This window comes from Falco cherrug, chromosome 4 (genome assembly GCF_023634085.1).
Source record: "Falco cherrug isolate bFalChe1 chromosome 4, bFalChe1.pri, whole genome shotgun sequence".
Lineage (NCBI taxonomy): Eukaryota > Metazoa > Chordata > Aves > Falconiformes > Falconidae > Falco > Falco cherrug.
In genome coordinates, this window is record NC_073700.1 from 65567830 (window position 1) to 65595021 (window position 27192).

The 27192-nt window shown below is 38.3% G+C and overlaps 1 protein-coding gene across 19 annotated transcripts in view; it reads left to right on the forward strand.

The window, feature by feature from the left end:
• The window catches only part of PARD3 (par-3 family cell polarity regulator), a 458069-nt gene that overhangs the window by 50094 nt on the left and 380783 nt on the right, over window positions 1-27192 (forward strand). For all 19 annotated transcript variants that reach the window (XM_055707494.1, XM_055707505.1, XM_055707486.1 and 16 more), the window contains exon 2: window positions 1222-1323. In XM_055707494.1, the coding sequence (XP_055563469.1) occupies window positions 1222-1323 (102 nt within the window). The remainder of the gene's footprint in view (window positions 1-1221; window positions 1324-27192) is intronic.

A 27192-nucleotide genomic window follows, 5' to 3' on the forward strand; every position in this document is an offset into this window, starting at 1 on the left:
TGTCCCGTTTCTTGTTCTATTCTATCCTTTAAGAAATCAAATAGTTTTCAAGTTCTTTAAGGGTGGAAGGGTTTTTTTCAAAGTGTTTTTTGGTTTCATTTTAGTTTGGGTGAGTTTTGGTTTTTTTTGTTTGTTCAAGTGTGGGTTTTGGTTTGGTTTTGGTGTGTTTTTTTTTTCTTTTTTTGACTTCTAGACACTGATACCTGAAAAGATTGTGATGCTAATTGCTATTTTTAGAAAGTTAGGAACTGTACAAGATGTTGCAAGTTCTAAAGTCTTCACATTAGTCACTTTCTGCAGTCTTGCCTGCTGGATGAAAAGCAAGGAAGTTCTCTTACTGCTAGATGCGTAAAACCCCAGGGCACTGGCACTGTTAACGGGGGAGTATTTTAGAAGCAAGAAAAGATTATGTATCATGTTCAGGTTGTGTGTTTACAGTGCAACTTTTCCCTGTTGGAAAACAAACCTTTTAAGAATAGCACGTTAAGTACTAAACACCACTCAGGTTATGTAGCAATATGTAGAAGACACTTTGTGCACACCACCTTACTCCTTATGGTTTTGTTTTGCAGTAAAAGTTATAATAAAAACTATAAAGCCAGTCTTCCCAGTTACTGGTAGACACATGCATATACACAAACCCACACATATATGTATGCATATGTATGTGTTTGCATGCATGTGTGTGTATGTATCTATTTTTAATTAAAATGTGGAAAGTGCTCTTTTAAGATGTATATATCCCATCTACCAACTCTACCAAAGCATAGGTACAAAGCCCTTTGATACCATTTAAATATTGTTTGTACCTTTTATAGCTGTCCTGTAAAAAAACCCCAAACCAACACATTCATGGCTGTTCTGTAATGTTTTGTGCATGTTGACCACTGTCTGAGATAGTTTATTTTGAGGATGATGTGTTCCTCTTTTATGTAGTGCATATATTCAGTAACACTGGGAATGCTGTTCCCCTCCCTATGTGTCGGTGATGGAACTGTGACTCATGCAGAACTGATAAAAGTGGAAAGAGTATCTATCTAATCTAGGGCAATTTAAAAAAAAGAACTTTGGCTTTGCGTCTCAATTTCCATTTGTTTACAGAAATATGACCTAAATGGATGTTTTAACTTCGAGCATTTGTAGGACTGTGATGTTAACTGTATGGTGGAATATTCTGTTCATATGCGATACCTGATACTATTTTCTTGTCCTTTTATGCAGGATCCAAACTACTGGATACAAGTACATAGACTGGAACACGGGGATGGTGGGATCTTAGATCTCGATGACATTCTTTGTGATGTAGCCGATGACAAAGACCGTGTAAGTACAAATAGCTATGAAAGCGGCTCAGCGCACACTGCATGTCAGTATATCAGTGTTCCGTGTTTCCTGCATGTGTCCAAAAGTGGGAGTCAGTACAGAGGTTTTCAGGTTTTTTATATAGCTTGCTTGATAGATGTGAGAAGTCTGTTCCTCTTATGTTTTTCAAAACGTACAGGAAATCTTTTATTGAAATCATGGGGTTTCCATCCTTTGGTTCTTTAAAAGGTCAAGAAAGAAAAGGCGGCTGCAAAAATAAAAGAAAACCACCTTAATGCAGTGGAACAATACTGCAAAAAAATTTCATGTTACCATGCAAAAATGTTACCAGTTGGATATTTGCAAGAAACCATGCTGTTCTTAAAGTGAAGGGTTGGTGGATTGTTTTTCAGAAATCTTTTTGGGAGGAACTGCTAGTTACACAGAACTTGAGAAAATAATTATACACTGCTGGGTCTTGAGTGCTTTTGCGCTTTATTAAGTAGAGATTTAGATTGCAGTCAGTTAAGAGGTTTTTGGTTATTGACTGTTAGGATGAGGTTATAGATATTTGTGTCTTTGAATTACATGTTCAAACAGGGTAGGTAAGAAATTTTGTGGCAGACTGTAAAGTCATATGTAAATACACCACTTTTTTCTGCAAAGCCACATGTTTGCTGAAGCTCTTGAGGGTGTCTGAGCCTGACACAGACTTCAGTCTGGAAATGTATTTCAGGACCCTGCTCCTTCACAGACAAGATCCTAATTGCCTCTGTTGGAAGCAACAGGCATTCTGAAGGCTCCTTGAAAACTGGCCAAATGATGACTCTTAGGCTAATTTTTCAGAAATAAATACTTTGCCCACAGTTATTTCTTGTGACAAAATTTGACACAGTTATTTCAACCAGGGCTTTATAAAGAAAAATAATGTGAGGAGTCTTGGGACATGGAGACTCCTCGCTGTCTGAAATGTTTGGATTACTCAAGTTGTATAGAGTAACAGTGCTGAGTTTTCAGGAATTTCTTCCATAAAAATAGTGCCCAGCTAAGATTTCACGCAAAGCTAATTAAAACCTCTAGTTAGTTATCTCGTATTGAAGTGCTCGGCTGCATGATTAGTTTAACTTTTACTTACAGGACTCAAGGAGGCAGGTGCAAGTTGTCACTGTATACATATACACACACATATATATGTGTGTGTATATATATGTTTTGTTTTTTTTTTAAGGTTACTTGAATCATGCACTTTTTAGCTCCTCATGTGCTCCTCCCTTCAGAAGAAGTTTGAATTCTGGTGACTTCAAGACTTCATTCTTTGCTGTTACCTTGCCTTGCCACCTTCTAGTGGGGTAATTCCTCACAGTGAAACTCTGTGGGTGTTTTTATGTGCATGACTAATAGTTGAAAAACTCTGACTGGAACTGAAACAGGCAAAGCCATTATTACAATATTGTTTTTGTACATAGATGGACAAGATACCTAGTAATTAGTAGTATTTATTTTTGCATTTGCCAAGCTCATATCCTCTGATTCTGTGAATCTGGCACGTCTCTACTGATAGCACTTAACAATTAGATTTCATTTTTTTGTAGGACCTTGTAGCATTGTTTGTGAAGGTGCAGTATAAATATGCTGTGCTGTACTGGTTTATATCCTTGAATTAATCATTCTCACTTGACCTGCAGGTTTGATTCTTTTCGAACATTTCAGTCATTAGTCATTGTTTTTCAGTTTCCCATCTTATATTTTACAGCTGACCTTCCTGGTTCCCTTTAGATTTGGGTTGTTAGCTCTGCACTCTATGCTTCCTCTGTAGCAAGTGCATTAACTAGTTTTGTGTTAACAGAACCTGATATAGGTCTCATTAATGCAAGGTTCTGAATAAATCTCCATTTAATGAGGTTTTATATATATACACACATCAGCATATCTTTTAAAAACATTTAAACAGATGATGTCTAAACACTTAATTAAATTGTTACTGAAGTCTGTAGGATTAGTTATGCTCAAAATTAAACATGACACTGTATCTTTTCTTTTTAGGGGGGGGAGGGGAACACACAAAAATATCCAGGATATTGCAAAACTGAACACTAATAACTGTGTTCATTTTCACAAGGAAGTTCTTGAAGACAAGTTTGTTGTGCTGATTACTACCTATCATCTGTACTTTTGAAAATCAGTTTGTCTTCTGGTTCTCTAGATAGAAGGATCATTCTCATGGTGATATACATAAGTTTTGTCTTATTAATGTTGGTTTTATGCTATAATTGTTTGTACATTTCACATAAGCATGACACAGAATGTGAGGCAGCTAAGGACCAGCTTGTCCTTTTGATGGAGTTATTGCTTTATATAGTCAACTATATTAGTAAAATAAAACTCTAAGTAATTAAAGAATACATTTACTCCTATGCTACTGTCTCCATGGAGAAAATGTTCTATCCTGTAACAAATACAAAGACCCTGAGAGACAGCAGCTGTTCGGAACGGAATAAGAGAAGTATCTTTGATGGTGTCCTTCACATGCAGCATGGTAGAGTGACTTAATTTAGCTTCTTCTGTCCCTATATTTTGGTAATCTCTTGTCACTTACTAAAACAGAATGGATTCCAGTTGCTGTCTGGAATAATTTGTGAAGTTCAATGTTGTTCCCCCTTAAAAAAAGGAGAAAAACATAAACTACATGGAAAATTTGATTTTCCTAAGCTGTTTGTTCCTTTCTGAAACAGCTTTTCTTAAGCTCTTTGACGTAGATCATTCAGAAAGTGTATAATGAATTCTAATTTAGCTGGCATGCAACTTTGACATTTATATTACACAATATCACTACACATGAAGTTGCTGATGAAAACTTGGTTAATGCACTTAATGGGAGTAATAGTATTAAAAACTAGTAAATGCTCATTTGGATATTTTTTTTTCTTGGAAAACTTTTTTTGTGATTGATTGCAGTGCAAATTCTTTGTAGGTTTTATTATGGAAAGATATTTTTCAGTGGAAATACATCAGTGTTTTTTATATTTATCTGTCTTTGTATACATGAATGCAAATGGATTGTCTTGTTTTTGTTGGTTTTGAAAAATATTTGGCCACAAGAAACAAGAATCTGTTTTCAACTAGTGGCATCCATTCCAGTCCTAAGTATGATCATGTATGGTGCTGTTTGAGGAAGCTCCTTGAAAAGTTTGGGCAGATGAATAGCCGATACATCTTTTCCAGAAATAAAGAAGTAACTCCCATTAACTTGCTTTTAGTCAGCTGCATAACCTATTTTCATTATTTTAAAAATATAGGTTTCTTGTGCATTTAGTGATTAGAACAATACTTTACGGATAGGTTAGCAAACAGTTTGGTTTGTATTTCGGTTACTTGTAAAAGTAGCCTTTTGTTTGAAGGCTCTCAAAAAACATATGTCAACTTGACACGTTTCCAGCTTGATGATAAATACTTGATGACCTCAGTTCAGCTCTTAGTAGGCAGATATTCTCAACAGCAAAAAACCTCCAACCAACTGAAGAAAAAGAAAATAAATACCCCAACCATCCTTAACCATGGTTTCTCCTGGCAGGCTGAGGCACATAGACACTTCAGAGATCCTCATACTTCAAGTGTGATATGAAAGTACTTATTAAGGATCTTATTAGGCCCTTGTTTATCCATGGAAAAAAATACTTAGGAAATTGTTGTGTAATCTCCTGTTTAAAGGTATAAGTATGTACTCCCAGTTGAATTTCCACTGAAATAGTCACTTGTATTTTGCACAACTAAAAAAAATAATTCTATGTGCAATTATATTTAATTTTTTCCTGCATAGTAATGCTCGGGCTGTTGCTTAGTGAAAAGCTTTGGAGATCAAAATCTGTGTTTGGTGTAACTACATTTCTGAAAAATCAGAGGCTTTCCTTACCAAGAGAACAACAAGGATCTATTATTGACAGCCACTGTTTTTGGTGAGCAGCTGGGCAAGTAGGGCTAGTTTGAAACAACATTGGGTATGAACCTAATGTCAGTTATTCATAAATTCATTTGTCCAAATGTATTAGGTTTCTGATAGCTTGGGATTAGCAACCTGTAAATGTGAAAGCATCAGCAGTTTATAATTTCCATCACTGTGCTTATAAATTCAACACTTCTCAAAAACAACCACTGTATTTTGGTGTATGCTTAGAACTGCAGCCTGGGTTTATTTCACTAAACCAAGGAATGGGCTTTCTTTGATAGACTTACTGTTTTCAAATATTCAATCAGCTCTTGACCCTGCATCATTTATACTTGTGCTCACTGAGTGCAGAGATTAAAAAAAAAACAACAGAGGGATATGGTTTGGTACTGTCTGGAGCAAAGTTTCATGCTTGCCACAGTGTCTGTGTGTGGTGGCAGTGTATGGCCTAGCTCACTGTAAGATCAAGGTGATGTTGGTGCTTACTGCTGTTTAGACGTACCTTTGAGCCTCCTAGAAAGACACAAGAAGTTGCTGTTTTGAGTGCAATACTGTTGGTAAGAATGGGATGGAGATTAATTTCCTAGACCTGTGCTGAAATGGAGTTTGTAAACATTAATAGAGTTAATTGACTACGTTGAGTAATCAAATTGCTGCTGAAATTCACTGTAATCAATTGCACTTCATTTGCATCTGCTTTCAGAGACCTATGGAGACTTAATACTATTATAAATTTAGTGCCCACTTGCTCCTAGTGTGATGGGAGAAAGTCTTTGAGCAGCTCCTTCACATAATATGAAGGCATATTAGGAGCTTTTCCCAGTGTAGTGGAAAGGAAATGAACTTTTGGTTTTTGTGTTAAACAGATGGTCAATTCTAAATAGTACTGTTGTTTTGTTTACTTCCTCTTGGAAAGCGCTGTTGAGTTAGGGAGGCATGTGATACACAAAATGTGGGTTTGGAAAGGATGACTGTATTTTGTTTGTAACAAATGTTAACTTGAAACCAACACAAAAATAAGCTCTATTTTGAGAAAATGCATTATGATGTTAAGGTTAAAGGCTAGCTAGGGACTGGAGAACTGTGATTACAGTATCTCACTGCTACTGATGTTGGTCCTGTCACTTTACCTTTAGGGACAGTTATCTGTAGTAAATTCTGGGTAGACAGTGACAACGTGGTGCTGGTAAAAAGAATAAGATTCTGGTAACCCTGTGTCTGTTCATTCTCTCCAAAATGTTAAAGAGCTTTTGAAGTTGATGAAAGTTGCACAGATAAACTTGTGTTATCTTTAGATTTCCATCAGCACATAATCAGAATATTCAAAAGTAGTGTTGTTTGTTCTAAATTTGGGTGCCTCTGCTTCTTAAGCAAATTTACAGCAGAATTTAAATTTGAATTCTCTTTGACTCTGCAACATAAGAATTTAACCCTTAAAAATGAGTAGAGAACAACAGAAACTTTTTCTTGTACCTCTGCAGCTTATTTCTGCCATTAACAGATTAAAAAACCTGGAGTGAATGAAAGAACATCTACGTCCAGTGCAGCAAATTGACAGCAAAACCTAAAAATGCCGAAAACTTACTAAAAAAATGCGATTTGTAGTGTTTACAGTACCATGATTTGTATGCCCTTCTTCCTTTTTACTCAAAACTTACCCATCAAATTGAATTTCAACTGCTGCTATGATTAGCTCTACCACAGTGTGCAGCTTCTCTCCTCTTGTTCTGTGACTGCCTTCCTGCATCCCAGGAAAACAGGATGACCTTGAAACAATTTGTTGTTACTCATAAGTGACTTGGCAAAACACATTTTGAACATAAGGCATTCTTTTCTTGCAACAGCTTAAAATAACTACTTGAGCTTGGGAAAGTATTGATACTGGGATAGAAACCCTTTGTGTGATTATTTTGTGGTAAAAAATTCAAAGAGTAAAGTTTAACAATGAGGTCTTGATGTCATCTAGTATTATGCAGTGTTTTTTATTTTAATTACATTTTTAGAGATTGACAATTTGATATTAATCAAAGTTCTGACAAATTAGTTTCAAACAATGTCTCCTGTTTTAACTAGGTTTTCTTGCATTAACACTATTGACTCATTATTACTGTCAGTACGATTTTTAGGTCTTGCTGATGGATTTAAAATAGAAAACTGAAGGGTTTGTGTGGTCTTTATTCCCACTTGTATTTAATGAAGACATATTTGGAAATAATAGTCTCCAAATATAAATATTACCTTCTGTCAAATAATGGAATTAAAATGCTTGTAGTATTTCTAATAAATAACTTCACAGTATTTATGGATGAAACTAAAACCCATGGAAGTGAGGAAATACTGAGCATAACATATTAAAATTGAAACGTGCATTTTCCAATCACTAAGAGATCCTAGATGTAACTAAATGTTGTCTCCCATCTGTAGCTCTTAGTTTTTAATCTTTCAGCACTGTCCTGCAAATTATTAATCTCATCATCATTTACTTTTTCTAGCTCTGTGAAGACTACATTTCTGTTCATAATTTTTTGGTTTTGAGATAAACTGCAATATCCCAGTTCCTTTCCTGTATTACTGAAGTAATTGTAGCAATGCATGAAGAATTCCCAGGTAGGAGAGAAGTGACGTTTGTATATTTGTAAATCAGTTTCTGTGGTGACCTGAAGAGCTGCAGGTAAATCTGACTTCTGAAAATGGAATGATTTGGTACAAACAGTTCTCTGAAGCAGGCGTGTGCATGAATATGATATTCTGGGGAAGACTACGACACTGTTATGAAGAGAAAATCATGCCTCACAAACTTGCCCATATTCTCAGCAGAAAGACGGACCTAAGCAACGGTGACTGGGTTAGTACAGTCAAAAACCCACAAACTTGCCACAGGATAAGAGGAGGGTTTTTATGGATACATAGTTGATTGGAAGACAGAAAATAGAGCATGAGTTGTTCAATATATTTGTAATTGTGAAAAAAGGGAGGGAGATTTGAGTACTGGAGTGACAAATTCCATTACTGTGTGTGAAACCAGACGTTGACTGTAAATGCTGGTTATGAAGGGTTGCAGAACTATCCTGTGATACAGAGGGAGTAGAGAATAACGTGGTGGATGAAATATCATTTTGGCAGATGTGATGTGCTTTTAGAGAGAGGCTCCATTAACTGAATGCACAAAATAATGAGTTCTGAGCTAGCTCTTATATTTTTGGTTTTGTAATAGACCTCTGGAAGCATTGGCTTATGCTGCAAGGTACAGCTCTGTGAGACGTAGGATCTAAGAAGGCTTCCAGCAGCTTGCCCTTGTGTCTGCCTCACCCCCATGTTGTCATCCCTGTCCTGCCACTTACCTCGTGCAGGCTCTGGCACTCTTTGGACCCCGTCTTCTAGCAAATCTGTTCACTGAAATGGCACAGGACTCCTCCTTGCAAAAATAACCAAATGTTTCTCTGCTATTTCATGGGCATTATCAGTTCACTGAAGGATCTGGCAAGCTGAGGAGGAAAGGGAGAGGACTTTGCTGCTGGGAGTGGTTGTGGTGTGAAATAAGTAAAAAGAGGGAGAGTGGGAAAATGAGTGGGCTGAGACCTTCCCTTTCAGTGCAGCAAGGCTGCCAGCAGCCATGCAGCTGCTGGAGTGGTCCCTGTGGTGAAACAGCGGGGGTACTGAAGGGATGGGTGATGGGATCTTGGTGCTGTACATGCTGGTGGTGAGCCCTCTACTCCTTCCAGCCACAAACCAAGCAACCAAAAATATTTTGTAGAAATAGCAAAAGCACAGAGCAAATGTTGACATTGATTGCAGGTATAGATTAAAGGCTTCTCTGCCAGCAGTGTCTAAATGGACCAGGACTCTCAGACTTGAAAAGAGGATGGAAGAAGCAAACTGTAGATGACTAAAATCAGAGGTGACATTGAGGAATGTTCTTTGTCTTTTTCAGTGCAAGATCTGGGGCGTCAAATGAAATTGAAGTTTTCATTAGCAAAGTAAATGAAAGGATACGTGTTATGTGTAAACCACTATGTTTTGTTTTAAAAATTGGTTGTTGAGTGCTGTAGGTTCTTGTATTTAGGGGAACTATGAATAAATATAATCCAGACATTCTTCTGTATCTCTAAAGATTTTAAGGACCTCTGTCCTTTCAAATTTTCTTTGTAATTTACTGCTTCTTATTTGGAAATCCTTTTGTTAACTCAAATCATTCTTGTTATGTTTCTTGGCCTGTTTTAGGTCTGATGTGCTTTTTATTGAAGTGATCAGGATTGTACTTGGTATTTGATACATAGTCAGATGCATTTTAGTGGACTTTTAAAGTTTATTTGCGCATTCTTAGTTTTAATTGCTTTTTTTTTTTTGGTGCAAACAGACATGATTAGAATATATCATAAGAGTAGCCATCTGCAAAAGTTTTTCAGACTTGCCTTGACTTCAGTTTTTATGATATATTAGAATACCTGTGATTTTTGTCAAACGCTGCAGATACTTCAAGAAGTTTTAGAGGACATATTTTTTTCTTGAGACATCATGGTTTAAAAGCACGCATAATGATGAATTGTCTGCTTATTTTTACTCTTCAAAAAGGTGATGCTTGTAAATCATGGGAACTGGTAATTTAAGTAGGGTCTCAGTTTGTGAGAAAGAGTCTCTTTAAACTTTGGTGAAAACCACAGAGTGTGTTGAAATGATGATGGTCTCACAGTGTCTAATATTAGTGACACTGAATGTCAATATGTGGCTATGGATGATGACTGCTACAGTATTATAAACCCATCACAATGAACAGATACTTTGTACTAAAAATATTTATAATGTTTTTTTTTTCCTCTGTCCTGTAATAATTACAGATTCACTGCTTAGATCTAGTTGTAGATAATACGAAGCTTAGTAATTCTGCACACTGTAAATCTCCACAAAAATCTGCAGTGAGTCTAGAATTAGGCCATTATGGCTAATAAATGCATGATACTCTGATAGCTTTTCATTAATTTTAGCAATATCACTTTGTCCTAGAGGTATATTATTAATCCTACAATAAAGGAAGAAATTGCAGAAAAAGTTGGTTATGGGAATTCATTAACACTACCCTCTTACTCCTTGATATCGGCAGGGCTTAAAAGAAATGTTGTTCCAACTTCACAGATATTTCCTAACAGAGGTGGTGAGACTCATACGCTAGAGGACTGACCCATATTAAAGCTTAATTACAGTAATGGATGATCCTGCAAGTATAAATTATTCACACTTGTTTTATATGCGAAGTAGCGTCATGAATAAAATAAGGACAGGTTTCTGGAAAAGACCCTGGACAACGGCATAAGTTTGTCAAATGATAGTTTTCCTCCTTGTCTTTTAGCACAGATTTAAATCTGACAGCGTTTGATTTGCAGGCACATTCCCATATGCACAGCTTTGCACTTCGGATATATTTTGCTTGAAGGAAAACAATAACAGCAAGTCTTGGGGCTCTGCACCTTCGTAGTTCCTTGACTAATAGGTTATGCAAGGAAACATTCCTACCTAAACATAGTTCTGGTACAAAAGTTGCAATCTCAGCGCTCTGATAAGATTCCCACACTGTTACTAGGATGAAAATTTGTTAGTGTTACTCTCTTATCCAGTGATACCAATGGGTCTTAAGAAGTGCTGTAACTTCATAGTTATTCCCAGGAAGGATGACAAGATTCATACATAGGCTTGGACTTTATTTTCCAGTTGGCTTAGTAGATAAAAGTACCTCATAAGTTTGTAGTGTGAATAGTCTTTCAGACAAGGAGAGAAAAGGGAATATTTGAATTAGGTTAAAACAGAGCTCCTAATAAATGGGGCAGCTACCTCATGCTAAAGGTTCTTTCAGCATGTGACTTAGATCCAAAGAGAAGAAAATAGCACTGTCTTTTCCGGGAAGCTTTCACCAGTCTGACTTTTCAGGTACCTTCCTAGCAGTAGCCCAGAAAGGAAGGGGTTAAGAAGATGCTTTGAACCCAAAGTCTTCTGCTTCGTCCCCACACCCTGTTGGTGTACTTCCACACCCTCTTGGTGTGCAGGGAACTACCTTCCGTTCACCTTTAGCGTGCTCAGCAGGATAGTCACTACATTTTTCAGATTAGCATCACTGCTGAAGCCTCTTTGAGTTTATACAGCAAGAAGGAGTTCTGCCTGCTCTTCAGTGATATACAGCGTTGCAGGACCATCTGCTTTTTTCATTTGTACAACCTGTTGGAAGAACAGAAGTTGTTTTTAAGTGGGCTGTGTCGCTTGTAGGTTGCTCCACTTCTTCCTATAGGATTGAAGCCTGTTCCGTGGAAGCTTGATGGTACTGAGTTTTTGTTTTCTTGGGACGCTGTTTGCTTGAAGGTAACCATATTTTGGTGGATGAAATGGCAGACACACCTAAGAGGAAAATTACAAAGAAGTCATCGTCTTTTTCATATGATCGCCGGAGAGATTCAGTGAAAGTTAGGAGACAGTCCAAGTCTCTTAGCTTTAAGTCAGCTACATTGGGTGCTCAAAAAAAGCAGGCACAGAAAAAGCAGGTTTGTATTTGGATATTCCTCAAGAAAATATCCTTACTTCCTAAATTTTTAAAAGGATTGTAAAACTTGCTGTGTTAATACAAAGTGGAAAACAGTCTGCTGATTTGCAAGCTGTGTGTGAGTGTGTGTGTGTATATATGTACAAGCTTGTGTGCGGGTAAAGCTGATTTTTTTGCTATAATATTTCTTAATAGCTAGCTAAACCTTGTGTTAATTTTATTGCATGAAGAACCTGTATCTTTTCTGCTTTTAAGGCATGATTTATGATTTGTGTTTTTGTCTCAAGGATTTGCTTCTATAGTGTAATACGCACCCTGCGAGCTTTTGGTAGTGTGTGGTCTGTTGTGCTGAAACACATGATGGGTACTAAAACTTTTGAAATTATTATTCAGATTACAGCTGTTTCACTGCTCTTTGTTTTTGTTATTATTATTATTATTTTTAATGTTGAAATGTACCAGACTGAGAGCTTTAGGGAGTGAAATATTTTACTTATTTCAGAACAGGTAATGCAAGTCAGCAGCGGCACCTGTTCTGGTGGGACCAGTTCTTAGGGTTAGAGGGCAGCTTAATGCCTTGGCAGTGCTGCACTGCCATATAGTAAAAGACTTTAACACACAGGTCTTTATCTTTCATAGTTAGGATCTAGTTTAATGAAATTTCTCCAAAGGGAAGATGTAGTGTGTGCTGTAGTAAATGGAATAAAAACAATTGAATCAGTTCATGGAATGTCTTTGTATATTGATACCCGATCTAATCTAATATGAAAGGAGCAGGGAATCACTACCAGCCATCTCTCGCTCTGTAGTTGTGTGCACAGGGTGCCTTTTTGAAGGGTTTAAAGGAACTTTCCAGGGAATATTTAATTAGCTGTGTAGAACATAATGTGTTTTAATACTTTGCAAATAGTGTTTCCACAAATGTTTTAGAATAGACTAGATTTTCATTAGCAATATAAGTGAATTTCTCACAAGTAAGTAGTTTTCAGGCCCTGACCACCATCTGCTCCTAAATTTTAAGGACAGACTATCTGTTCAGATTTGAGTGGATTTGTTACTGACTCCAGTGTAAAGTCTGGTTTTAACTTAAAAACACAATTAATTTGACGTGTGTAGGTTCATATTTGTTTTTATTAATATTCCTATTCCTGACAACTCAAAATGTCTATTTAAATAGCAAAATACTGACTAGTAGAATACTAGGATAATCCTAGTTTGGTGTGTTTCTTTAGTATTAATTATGGTCACAGCTGACCTTTGTTTGAATCAAAGTTCCAGAAGTTTTAAATGAGGAAATATCTGAAGAAACCAGGAACACCTTCAAAAGGGCACCAAGCTCCGAGTTCTTTTCTGCCTCTATTATCAGATGTGATTTCTAAAGTAAAAATAATAAATCTAAATTTTACAAAGATCTAAAAAAACAATCTGTGACATCTGTGAGCCTTCATGTTCATTGGATCTTTTTGGGAAATAGAAAGAGTACTCACATTAATTTAAAAATTTCTTTTGTAGGTGCAAATCAGTGAGTAGTACCTGCATATTTCAATTTTCCCAGACCTTAAGAAGGTTCTTGAGGCCTCGCATCTTTTGGATAGCTGCCATGGTTACCGGCTGACCTCTAGTGGTTAATGAAAAATATGCTCAATTACAGAGTTCAAGCTGATGGTTGAACAAATCCCGAATGTGTATTCTTGGTGGTTTAATGATTTAATCCTCTAAGTTCTATTTTTATTGAAAAGAAGAAAAATTCATCTGCTTCAGCTTAGTCTTTTATGGTGTCACTTATGGAAAAAGTGTTTTTCTAAAATCGTTATTCACATGGAAGCGTGTCTGAATTGCGGTACTCATAGATGCAGAATTGTAGGAGTAGTTTTAAGAAACTTTTACTACTTTGGCTTGGTTGCAGTATGTTAGTGGGTGAAACGGCTGAAACGAAGCACTCCAGACAAAGCCCTGTTTTGATCAACTTTTATATTGGATAGATCTGAAGAAGGGTTTTTCTGGCTCGAGAATGTGTATTTTTCCCCCTCTTAAACGCTTCAGCTAACTGTAAAATAATAAAAAAGAGTAATCTATTTTCCCCTACAAGCTTGGGCTTGTTTCAGTCTTTAGATTGCTATAACTGAGACAAAACCATCCTTATCACCTCCTTGCTCTCCAGCCTAACAGCAGCTACTGCTGTGTGTGTTGGAAATGCTGTTGAACACAACGCAACTGCTTTTGTTATGGTTGAACTTTTAAAATACTGAAGAAAGTTACAGATTTGAAGTTACCAGAATCTGATCAGTTTTCAGCCAGCCAGACCTGACTCCACTCCGTACAGTGAAACTTCTGTGATTATGCAGGCTTATTCCAGGCCTGAGTTACTTAGTGAGCAATAGTTCAGTTATCGCAGCAGGAGATATGTTACTTAAAAATGCCTTTTTGTTGCTAGAGTGTCGTCCTTTTCCTTTCTGTCGTCCTTTTCCTTTCTGTCGTCCTTTTCCTTTCTGTCGTCCTTTTCCTTTCTGTCGTCCTTTTCCTTTCTGTCGTCCTTTTCCTTTCTGTCGTCCTTTTCCTTTCTGTCGTCCTTTTCCTTTCTGTCGTCCTTTTCCTTTCTGTCGTCTTAAAGTTTTTCTAATGAATGTTTGACATCTGAGAATATTTAAAACTGTGCGTTGGTCTTTGCTGTTTTAGCAGACAATAGTAGACTTCGCTGCTCACAATATATGAGGTTTTAGTTGGGTAGTTCCCTGGAGGAACGGGACTCTGTCTCTGCTTGTACAGGCAGACAAGCCAAAATCAGTTTTCTGAATGTTTTGGTAGACTGGTATCAATCAAAGCCTGTTAAAAGAATAATACTCTACAAAAAACTTTTCTGCTTCCTTGGCCTTTGTATCACTGACCTCCCTTTTTTGCAGAGTTTGATTTCTTTCTTCCTTTTTGTGGGAATATTTCCATTTTGATCTTTTTTCATAAAAAATTAAGATTCCTAAATTACTTGTAAAATGTTAACGAGAACCTGAGAACATTTTAAGAAGGTATTTGTCACTGTTTCTGAATTACAGTGATATGGCTGTTTTTAAGGTAAATTGCTGCACTTCTTGCTTTTTTTCATTAGCTTAGCTAATTTATTAGAAATTGAAAATCATGAAGTGTTCAAACCCAACAATTTCAAATAATCCATCTAATGTAAAAATGAATACCTTTGAAGATAATCTTCCCATCAAATTATTTATTACTACAGATCACTTTTAAAATTCTGTTGATTTCCCTAGACCTGCCTGTTCTGAGGTAGAAAATCTGACAGTAATTACTTTCACTGGCTGCTTATGTTGTCATATTAGTCGATTGGGATGGAAAACCACATAACAGAAATATGTAGGCGGTAACTTCTCAGGTGTACAAGTGTTATGCAACATAATCTATAGTTTTAGGAGAAGAGGTTACCTCTTTTTAAGTTTTGAATGAAGAACAAATTCAGTTACATGAAATAAAACCTATAAATAAGTTTTTGAAAATTTGAGATAAGATCCTTGTGTGCATGGGAACATAAAGAAATCCAGTGCTATTTTTAGATGTTTTGTGAGAGCCTCTCAAATCCTGTTCCTCTCTGTCATCGCCAGCTGACTGATTACTGTGACACGGGCTGGGGCCTCAGTGGATTAATTAAGATCTGAAACTGTTTTCCTGATAACTACTTATGTTTTGGATACAAGGTTTTGGAACTTGGCAGGGTTTCAGGCTCATACAAGAGTGTAAAGAGCTTGCATAGACTGCAGATTCATGATTTATTCCTGTATATTCCTATTTTTTTCCCCATGGAATGCTATAGAATTGAATTGGATAGCTTATTTTTTCTCTTCTTTTTAACTCTATAGTTCCAGAGCTGTGTGGGATGCACTGTCCACTATCCCAGATGTGGAACAGTATGTACAAAGAAGCTGTTGTTAGGAAACCTCCAAAGTCCTGTGTTTAAATATGACTCAGTTAATAGGAGTGCTCTGGATCCCTTGTTATGAGCATCTAAAGCAGACAAAGGCCTGTGAGTTACTCTTTCTGCTTTCCTATTAGAAGGAAACACTGAGTGGAAAAACAGCACTGGGAAGGTTGGGGATTTTATAGAAGGGCTACTCAAAGAGAGCAATGGTTTGTCACATTAAACTCTGTGGTAAGGAGCATATATGTACCAGGTGTGATGCTACCGGTGTGTGACAGGTCTGGTGAGAAAAACCCATGGCACCAATGCCAGCAAAAGAAGTTATTTGTAATCTGTTAAGAAAAATTAGGGAAGAGAGGAATCTCAAATAATTAATTTTTGGACATTCCTTTTGAAAACAGTGATCTGCAATTGCTTTTCTTTCTATCTTTTGCAAGAGCTTGCTTTGAAGTCTCTTGGGAATCTTGAATATTCTCTCTGTGGAGAAGGAAGTCAGTTGAAGTGCAAGGCTTCAGGGTTTGCTTTGAAAATCTGATCCTGTTTCTTTTAAAATTAAACCAGACAAGCATGCAAAGAGAAAAGCATGTGATGCATGTAGCAGAGCGCTGGGAGATAAGAGTGTCTATGCTCCTCTGGCAGCTGGGTGGTTAGAAGAAACTTGGTCTATTAAAACTCATTTGCTCTGGAGCATGGCCAGCTCTTAACAGTGGTGGTTAGCTGTTATTATTAAAACTATGATCATAGCAGCGCAAGGTGGGTCGTAGCTGGTGAAGTAAGCCCGCCTTGAGTTAAATGCAGAGTAAAATCAGAGCAGAATGGTGCAGTAGCAAGAGGCTTGGCCGTCATGAGCCTTGAGTTCCTGCTTCCCTTTTCTTACTGAGGCTTGTTTGTGAAGACTGTGGTAGATGTGTGTCGCAGCACTCTCCAAACTAGCCGGCTGCAGCAAGGTCTTTTACTATCTCATGCCAGCATACTCCCTCTGCTGCCTTCTCCTAGTCTCTCCTCATCCAGGGTGCTCCTTCTCTCTCCTCTCTTCTGTCTGCTTCTTTCTCCTCTCTTTTCCTTGGCTGCCTGACCACTTAACAGAACCAGCCACAGCTGCGCCTTATCTACATCAGCCAACCCACAGCTGTATATTATCAATGTTAATTAACCCAGCTTCATTCCTCTACAGATGTGTGCACTAGAGTGCTTCCTGCAGCAATGTAAATCTTTGTGCCTTGGTGGTGGTTGATGAGATGGTGTTGGTTAATGCCTTCCTCTGCTGATTTCCAGCATGCTGAGAGAAAAGTCACCCTCTCCCAGAGGCGGCAGGTTCCTTCCATTGGCGCCTTGTCCTGGTGGTTAATATGGCGTCACATACGGTCACACCATCTCGGGACATACTTTGTTGTGGTGTTGAAATAACAGCATGTTGCCAGGAGCTTTTCAAATTTAATTGGCGATTTCGTTAATGCAAGCAAAGTATTAGGCTTTATTTTGACAATTTTACAAGTTCATCTGATCTAAATTGAGCTATTATTTTTAATTCTGCCTGAGTAATTGTCGTTATAGCTCCCACACTTTTGGATTCTGAAAGGTGTGGCTTTGTGATGGATTTTAGCTGATCTAAGGCAGTTGTGCTGCTAAGGAGAGTGGCTTCGTGCTCTCCCTGGCCACCCCCCTGGCACCAGCACTAGGAATTGTTGGTTGTGCCGAGCAGGGTCGGGGTGCTGGTTGTTCTGAAAACTAACCTTGCCAGAAAAAAAGGACAGTGGTCATGGAAGAAGAGGTACAGACAAAGGTCTCTGCTGTGAGGAGCAGTCTGGAGGCTGCGAGTGGCTTCAGTGTCTTCAGAGCCATGAATGTTAACAGCAGGGCATGAGTCTCCATCACCAAAACTGAATGGGAATGGCCTTCAGGGGTCCAACCCTGCCTGCCAGGGGAGCGAAAGGGCAGATCAGGTGCCTGATTTGGCAGGGCACTGCAGCACCCAATGTAGAGCAGCAAGGAGGTGCAAAGGAAGGCGGGTCCTCACTCTTGCTTGTGCTCACAAAGGGCTGGTGGTGACCCACAGAAGACCGGGTTAAGTTTGGCTGAATGCAATATGCTGAGCTGATAGATTCTACGTGTATTCACCAAACTTGTTGCAGCAGGTGATACCTGCTCTGCCTTGGTTGATGCTTTTGATCTGCTGTTGAAGTGTAGGCACACACCGAGTGAGAAACAAAACAGTCACAGTATTGCAAAATGACTGAAGTTGGAAGGGACCTCTGGAGTCACCTAGTCCAACCTCCTGCTCCAAACAGGGCCAGTTTGCGCAGTGCCTGTGCAGTCTGGATATGAGCATCGCCAGGGATGGAGATTACACAGCCTCTCTGAGCACCTGTTTCAGTGTGTGCTGCCAGGATGAAAAAGTGTTACCAAAGCCTAATCTGAATTCCTAGTGTTGCAACTAGTGTCAGTGTTGCTTCTCCTCCCACTACTGGTCACCTCCCAGGAGATTTCAGCTGTTTTCGCTATGTCCTCCTATTACGCCGTAGAAGACAACAACAAGCTTCTCTTAGCCTCCTTAAAATTGAACAAGCCCAGCTCTCTTGGCATCTCCTTGCATATCCTGTGGTCCAGTTCCACCATGCTGATGGCCACAGTTGGATGTGCCAGCCACACTCGTGCTGTCATAGCCTGGTCTGCAGGCAGCTGCCTTCACCATGAGGGCACACTTCTGACTCACCTTCTAAGTGCTGCCCAGGAGGGATCTGCCTGTCCTTTTCTGCAAACACGCTCAGCACCCAACTGGCACCCAGCTAGTGCTGCTGCACGCTGATTATTAATTTAAAATTCTTGGTGACATTCCATGATTAGCAAGGAAGCAACATACTTCCCCCCCCCTAAAATCCCCACCTGACTTTTGCTGTTTTCTGTATATATTTTTCTTGCTGCTTATTTTCCTATTTGTGCAGGATTATATCCTCAGAATGAGGATGATGCATTTCAAAAGATAGTGTTGTTGGCTGCAGCAATGCCTTCCTAGGTTTAGCCGTTCTATTCCAATTAAGGAGGGAACAAAATTCCAAATACAGACATACAGACTAGGTGGGGGAAAAAAAATGATGTTTGAACATACCTCCCGGTAACACTCCATTTCAAAATGCTCATATTCCTAGCACTTTAGCGGAAACAGAAGACTAGTGCTTTAGTACCCTTCAGTACTTGAAAGTACCTTTTAGGTGCTCTGCCACTGGTTTTGTGGAACAAAGAGAGTTGCATGGCTTAAAACTTTGCATTATTTTGTGCTATTTATGCAATTTTTTGACATGTTTTTTGAACGGTTACTGTAGTTCTGTGTGCATGGTCTTTGCTTTCATTTTAATACTATTAGAAAAAGTTATGGTCTAATGTTTTGGAATTTGCTGATTGAAAATTATTTTATCCCGTTTCCAACTAATGAGTTTCTCAGATTTGTAATAGCAACAAAGTTTTGCCCCCTGTTGTTCTGTGTGAGAGTGAGCGAGCATTTTGCTTTACAGCAGATTGATTTTAATGTTTCTTGGAAAAAAAGGAAGGAAAATTAATTTTAATTATCTTAAAATATGTCCCCTGGCTCAAAGTATAGGTCTCCGACAGAAATCAAGCAATGTTTTGCTTTCTCAGCAATTTCTGTCACTTGAAGAGTGAGTTGATCATGGAGGTAATAGCACATGGGGAAAATCCAGTGGGAGCTGTCTGATTTCATACATGTTTCAGTTCAAGCACTTAGATTCTTTTGATTTGTGGACTGTAATTTTCACTGACAGTATTACTGGCTTTTAGAAGAACAGCCCCTGACAGATGACATTCATCTAACCAGCTGCCGCCTAATCTGACTTTAGGCTGCTGATTGCATTGTCTAACTGATTGGCAATACAGTAAGCACTAATGACTGTTTATCTGTTATTTAAAATAAACAGAAAATAGTGAGAGTGATGGTCACATTTCACACTTCCACTGTAGCTAGCTTCTTGTCATCTGTTGTGATAGTATCAACTTCAGTGACTGACAGCTTTTCTTCTTGGATAATTTCTTTGGGAAAACTCAACATTGTTTTAATTTTCTTTTTTTTTCTACCGCAGCCTTTATTACTCTAGTTTTCAGTACAGTCAGGAGTAGTGAGAATCTCATGTGGTGTGGGTTTAAAACTGAAAAAAGGAGAGCTTAGTTTGATTGTCAATCTTATGAAAAATATCTTTCAAATGAATTAGCTGTAGTCAAGAAATTATCAGTACAGTTAAGAAAATAACAGAAATAGTATATTACAGATTTAGAAGCATAGAATTGTTTAGATTGGAAAAGACCTTTGAGATCATAAAGTCCAACCGTTAACCCAGCACTGCCATGTCCACCACTAAATCATGTCCCTGAGTGCCACGTTACACATCTTTTAAATACCTCCAGGGATGGTGAGTCAACCACTTCCCTGGGGAGCCTGTTGCAATGCTTGACAACTCTTTCCATGGAGAATTTTTTCCTAATATCCAATCTAAACCTCCCCTAGTGCAACTTGAGGCCGTTTCTTCTTGTCAGCTGGGAGAAAAGACTGACCCCACCTGCCTACAGCTTCCTGTCAGGGAGTTGTGGAGAGCAGTAAGGTCTCACCTGAGTCTCTTCTTCTACAACTTTTTTTAAAAAAACACTTCCCTCAGCTGCTCCTCATCAGACTTGTGCCCCAGACCCTTCACCAGCTCCTTTGCCCGTCTCTGGACACGCTCCAGCCCCTCTGCGTCCCTCCTGCAGTGAGGGGCCCAGAACTGAACACAGGATCGAGGTGCGGCCTCACCAGTGCCCAGTGCAGGGGGACAATCGCTGCCCTTGTCCTGCTGGCCACCTGTTTCGCATACAAGCCAGGATGCTGTTGGCCTTCTTGGCCACCTGGGCACACTGCTGGCTCATGTTCAGCATCAGCCAGTACCCCAGGTCCTTTTCTGCCAGGCAGCTTCCCAGCCACCTTGCCCCAAGCCTGTAGTGCCGCGTGGGGTTGTTGTGACCCAAGTGCAGGACCCAGCACTTGAAAGTGGCTCGGTGAGTACTTCCACCAGCTCCCTCAGTGCCCTTGGGTGGATCTTATCTGGCCCCATAGACTTGTGTGGGTCTCAGTGGTGTACCAGGTTGCTGACCATTTCCCCTGGGATTATGGAGGCTTCATTCTGCTCCTTGTCCCTGTCTTCCAGCTTAGGGGCCTGGCTACCTGGAGAACAACTGGTCTTAATATTAAAGACTGAGGCAAAGATAGCATAAAGTACCTCAGACTTTTCCTCATCCTTTGTCACTATGTTTCCCCCTGCATCCAATAAATGATGGAGATTTTCCTTAGCCCTCCTTTTGTTGCTAATGTATTTATAGAAACATTTTTTATTGTCTTTCATGGCAGTAACCAGATTAAGTTCTAGTTGGGCTTTGACCTTTCTAATTATCTCCCTGCATAACTTCACAACAACCTGAGTTGCCTGTGCCTTCTTCCAAAGGTCGTGAACTTTTTTTTTTTTTTTTTTCCCCTAAGTTCCAGCCAAAGCTCTCTGTTCAGCCAGGACAGTCATCTTCTCTGCTGGCTGGTCTTTTGGCATGTGGGGATGGCCTGCTCCTGCATCTTTAAGATTTCCTTCTTGAAGAATATCCAGCCTTCCTGAACTCCTTTACCCTTCAGGACTGCCTTCCAAGGGACTTTTATCAACCAGTGTTTGCCTTCTGGAATTCCAAGGTAGCAGTTCTGCTCACCACCCTCCTTACTTATCCCAGAATCGAAAACTCATATCGTTTCATGATTGCTATGCCCAAGACTGCCTCCAACCATCCCATCACCCACAAGTTCTTTTCTGTTCCTAAACAACAGGTTTGGTGGGGCACCTTCCCTAGCCGTGCCAGAAAGTTACCTTCCACACACTCCAGATAACCAGAGGAAACCAGACTGTTTCCTCGCTGTTATATTGTATTTCCAGCAGACATCTGGTAAGTTGAAGTCCCCTCAAGAACAAGGACTAGCGATTGTGAGACTTCTCCCAGCTGCTTACAGCATTTTTTGTCTGCACCTTCATCCTGGTTGGTGGTCTATTAGAGACTCCCACCATGATATCTGCCTTGTTGGCCTTCCCCCTGATTCTTACCCTTTAACACTGAACCCTATTGCCACCATCATTAAGATCTAGACAATCGTAACCCTCCCTGACACACAGGGCTACGCCATTGCCTCTCCTTCCTTGCCTGTCCCTTCTGCAGAGTTTATAGCCTTTCATTGCAGCATGCCAGTTGTGTGAGGCACCCCATGTTGCCATGATGGCAGCTATATCATAGTTTTCCTGCTGCACGATGCCTTCCAGCTCCTCCTGGTTTTATGTTCAAGCAGAGCCAGAACTTCTTGTAGGAGTACGATGGTTTCAAATATCTTTCCTCAAGCAGTTTCTGAAGCACAGGGTAGAATTTATGACCAAAAGTTGTAAAGAAGTTAAAAGCAGTGCAGAACAGGATGGTGGTTATGGTTCTTCCTAATGATCAGAAAAAAATTTGCACAGGGGTTTGAACTTGTATCTGCTGTATGTCATATGTATTAAAATGGATGATTAGAAAACTTACTGTAAACAGGTCTTTACTTATTTCTGTGCTGATCATATTTAAAATGGGTTATGGAAGGTTTTCATAATACGTTTTTCTACTTCCTCTGTTAATACTTTAAAAAAACCCACAAAACAAAACCCCTGCAACACCAAAGAAACACCACACAATTGTTTCCTGTTTCCTGAAAAGAAAACCCAAGAAAACTGAGGTAACAACGACTGCAGTTTATTTGTGTTTCATTGCTTTCATTCAGGTTTTGTTGAGAGGAAAATCAAACATGAAGTCTCATAACTTTGTGCTTGTGAGAACAGCAGTGTCCCACAGTCTGTCACTCTTGATTTTTTCATTAAAGACTGTTTCAACTTTTAAAATATTTAAGACTTGAAACATTCCTATTAAGCTTCCTTAAATTCTCTTTCACAGTCCTTGCTTTACTGAATTACCTTCTCTTCCTTTATTAGTACTTTGGCATAATAAGGCAGAGTACATTGATTTCTTTGTTTTGAATATTAAGTCATTCTTGTTGCACATTTTTCATGACAAATAGCTGTCATAAATCTGTCAGCTGTCAGGAACGGAAGGCAGCTTTGAAAACTTTTAAAATATTGCAATGCATTTTCATCAAAACAAGTTGTCAGCAGGGAACATACTTCTTTTCTTGACACTGCCATGCTGCATTGATGAATGACACTGGGCAGTGGTGTTTCACTTCCTGGCAGCAGTGGAGTACAGTACCAGCGTTGCAGATGCAGGACTGAGACATCCGTCTCTAGAAGCCTGCTGCACCTGTTTGCTTCGTGGGTGGGTGATGGAGCACTGACACAGGCAGTTGCTTATGGACACAGATAGAATTGCATTGCGGGAAACAGTTGCAGGGTGGTGGTGAAGTAGTTCATTGTCATCTTAGAATGAAAATGATATCCTGAATCATTAAAAATGTTGATGCTTGCTGTTATAAAGCAGTTCACTGAACTTTTTAGTACCGGACATGTAAAAATATGTTCACTTACTAAACTATAATTGATTCCTTTTTCTTCCTCCTTCCACACTTTGTCAGAAGTTTGGTGGGCTGAATTTACTTTGATGTGAATAAATAACTTGAGCATTGCCTTTGGCTTAATGTCTTGGAGTCAGATGACTTTTTAGTATTTAGATACCTGAACAGCTACATTTGGTTTACAGAAGAGGGGAGTAAACTTTTTTTCTTTCCTTTCCTTTCCTTTCCTGTCATACATCTTAAAAGAATTATAGTTAACATCTACTAATTAGTAAAAACCCAAGACTTTAGTCCCTCCAGATGATAAAGTGGTGGTTTAGTAAGCAAACAAACTCTATAATAAACTATTTTATTTTTTGGGCATGTAGCCATCCTTGTTGTTTCAGTGGTTTGCAAGTTAAAAGTTTGTGACTGTAGGCAGCAGGGTCCAACCAGAGTGGGGTAGGTCTTCAGGGCATTTCTAATCTAGCCCTTTGCCTCTTCGCTGTCTGGTCTCTATTCAGATACTCAGTCTTTTGAGTGGCCATCAAATGCAAATGAGTAGGGGTATTTGCTAATAATTTAAAGGATTAGTTTGTAAAGACGTTACAAAGCTGGTGTATGATGCTATAGCGGTGCTAAGATTAGGATGACTGTCTTTATGTACCCATTCATCCCTTTCCCTTTCCTTTTGTGGCTGCCAAAAAGCAACTAGATTTTTGTCTGGCAAAATAAAAAAAAAATAGGCTGTTATATGTACGCTCACTTTACTTTTATTGGGAGGAAAAGTGTTTGCCTAGCCCCTCTGAAGGTATTGCATTTATCTTATAGAAAGGTCAATCTTCAGATTTCCAATGGACCTCCTAGATATCTTATGGGTATTGAATCCAGGTGAAACAAATATTTGGAACTGCTCTTACCTGTTCTTAATTGTTTCCAAATGTCTGGCCTGGTGATATGGAGCCCAGATAGGCTACTTCTAAATCATTCCTGAAGTTGATAGGTACCTATTGATGTAATCAGTGAATTCGTGTGTTGGTAACTTTGCAGAGATTAACACATTAATCTTTTGCTGCATTTTAGTAAACACTTCATTATTCTCATATTCTGAAATTGAAAACTTGTTGCGGATTTGGACCTAGCTTGTCTTAACACTCATACTGTTTAGATCAGTATTTTGGTTGGACTCATAAAATATAGCAGCTGTATCTCGTGCTTTGATGAACAACAACAACAAAAAATCTCTTTAGATTTATGGGTTTTGTTTCAAGTTTCTCTATTATAATCCTAAAATTGTACTATAATCTGAAGAGAAAACATGCCCCTTTTAAAAAATACTAGTTATTAATTTCCAAGATGAAGACTGAATTTTTAAGTAATCTTTTCTTTCAATATTTTTTCAGGTTTATCTTTCAGTCCTGACTTATTTTCTTAATTCTACTGCTAGAAAAGCTGGTTTTACAGAGAGACTGAAGTGAAAAGGCATATGGTTTTTTATTGCTGTTGTGGGATTTACTTCTGGAGCCATGACAAAATTAGTAAGGGGAAAGGAAAAAGTAATAGGGCTTTTTTTGTTAGTTTTACCTTCTACTTCATTATGTGTTTAGTTCAGTAGATAAATCAATAGCAACATCTGTAATACAGTGAATTAATTTAATGGAAGAAATTCAGGAGCAGTGTATCAGTGACATGAAAAGTTTCAATGTAGACAGAATTAAGGCAGTACCTTTCTAAATTTTTTTTAATAAAACCTTTTAACATGACAGAAGATTAAAGAAATTAAAAAATAATTTCTAGATTTTTAGAAGAAGATAATTCTGGTTCAGGATATAAGCATAATTTACAGAAAACCCAGTGATCTAACTGTGGTAAGATGTAGATACTTCACAAGTCCAAACATAATTTTTATTCAGTTTGGAAGGTAAATCTCATCTGTGTAGAAGCAGTTATATTTAATTTATGATAATCTTGTTAACAGAAATAGACATTATGCAGAAGAAAACAAGTAAATGAATGCTCAGATTTTTTGTAGTTGCAGATAAGACTGTCCTTTCAAAGAGCAGCAGACCAGTGTTCAAGGGGAGAGTGTATGGCATATAGTAGCCTGGATCGTTCAATAAATTCCTTTTTGAAGAAGAAAGCAGAGCAATTTTAAGAGTGAAGCATGAGTCAGGACTGTTTGAAGGAGAGAGGATAGTCAGATTTTTCTCCTGGAAGTTAGCCGAACAGCTGGAGGACCTCTGGGGAAAAGTGCTGTTTCACCGCTTCTGTGGCTGGCTGTGTTTTGACTCTTGTCACAAGCATCCTGTGTGACTGTGGGCAAGTCTGCTTGGGAGAAATTGTTGGCATTACACACATCAGTAATGAGAAGAAGGAATGTGGTATGGCCAGCTTCAATTTTGTTATACAATCCAACTGCATGTAAGCAGGAGTGGGGTCAGAGTTGGCAAGGAACAAACGTGAAGGAAGTATTGCTCATTGTATGTGTTGATGTTTTTATGAATCTGATCTTGTGGAAAGGGGTTGACATGTTTTCTATCTCATAAGATAAAATATGTTTGTTAATATAAGTCATATTTCACAAATCTGGTGGGATTCGTTTGGTGGGATTAGGATGATCAAATTTATATTCCTTGCTTGGATTTCTGAAAGGTGTTTTATAAGGCTGGTCTCCAAAACCTCTAGAGTAAGACTTCACAGCCCTGTGAGAAAGTTTGTCTATAGATAAGGGAAGAAGAATTAAAAGGAGGAAATAGAAGGGAAGGGTAAATACTGGGGTTTTATTGTCAATAGTAGAAGGTCACCAGCAGTTTTTTTCAGAGATGACTGTTTGAGACTTGTGCTCTGAACCAGAACTATAAATGAGCTATAGAAGGAAGTAGGAGACAGCAAAACTGAAGGATGATCCTAAGCTGTTTATAGAGTGGTAGAGATTGGGTCTGCACAGTCTTTCATGTTTAGTGCTCAGAAGATTGAATGATGGGCATTACAATGATAGAAGATTTAAATGTTGAGGGTTTGTAGGGTTTTTTTCCCCCTTTCTCATGTTATGTATGAAGTAATGAGCTTTGAGATAGCTGTTACAACTGAGGATTGAGATTTTGTACTTACAGTTGATAGCTTAACAGTGCTTAGTAGCATAGGATGGTATAGACTTTTTCTTTTTTGATGCTTCATAATGCTGACAACTTTGTGTAGGTTTTCTGTAGAAAAAAATACTTAATTTTCTAAGGGTACATCAGATGCATTTAAGTTCCTGTATCAGCATCAATAGATGAATATGTAAATTTTATGCTTGATTTTAAAAATGTAAATGTTACTTTTTGCTTTTCTAAGATTGTACTACTGAACTTTCTATAACTAGGGATTCTAAATGCTAAAGTAAAATTGTAACTTGTTTGTGGATTTGCAGTATAGGACAATATTCATCATACTTTCTTTAAGTGACCAGTTTATATAGTACTTTTTAATTTATATCAATATTTACAATGATATGATTTTTTTCATGGCAATTTAAAAATTATTTTTTCAATTGTGTTGCAATCATAATTGTTATCAATAAAATGGAGAGATGTTCCTATTCTTTAGTGATGTAGCAGCATGGAAATGTATTCACTGAGTGTAAATGTGAGCACCTATTTGTTTTCTGTCTATAACCTGATAGCTGGAGGACCTATTTATCTAGGATATTTATAGTGAGGACTAAATGAATAATAAGAGGACTAAAGTAATTCAGTTTTATTTTCTCAAGATCTAGAAAGATCTGAAATAGGCTGGGGAATGTTATTGGAGTAAGCGCCTTGGCGACCCAATGAGAAGTAGGTCCCTGTTCTTGTTGTCCATTTTGAACCCAGCATTTGTCATACACCTTGTCTATAGTAGTCAAAACAATTCTCAATATTCGTAACTAAAAAAATTCTATTAAAACCTTTTCAGATAGTCTGTTTTGCCATGTTCAGGCACTT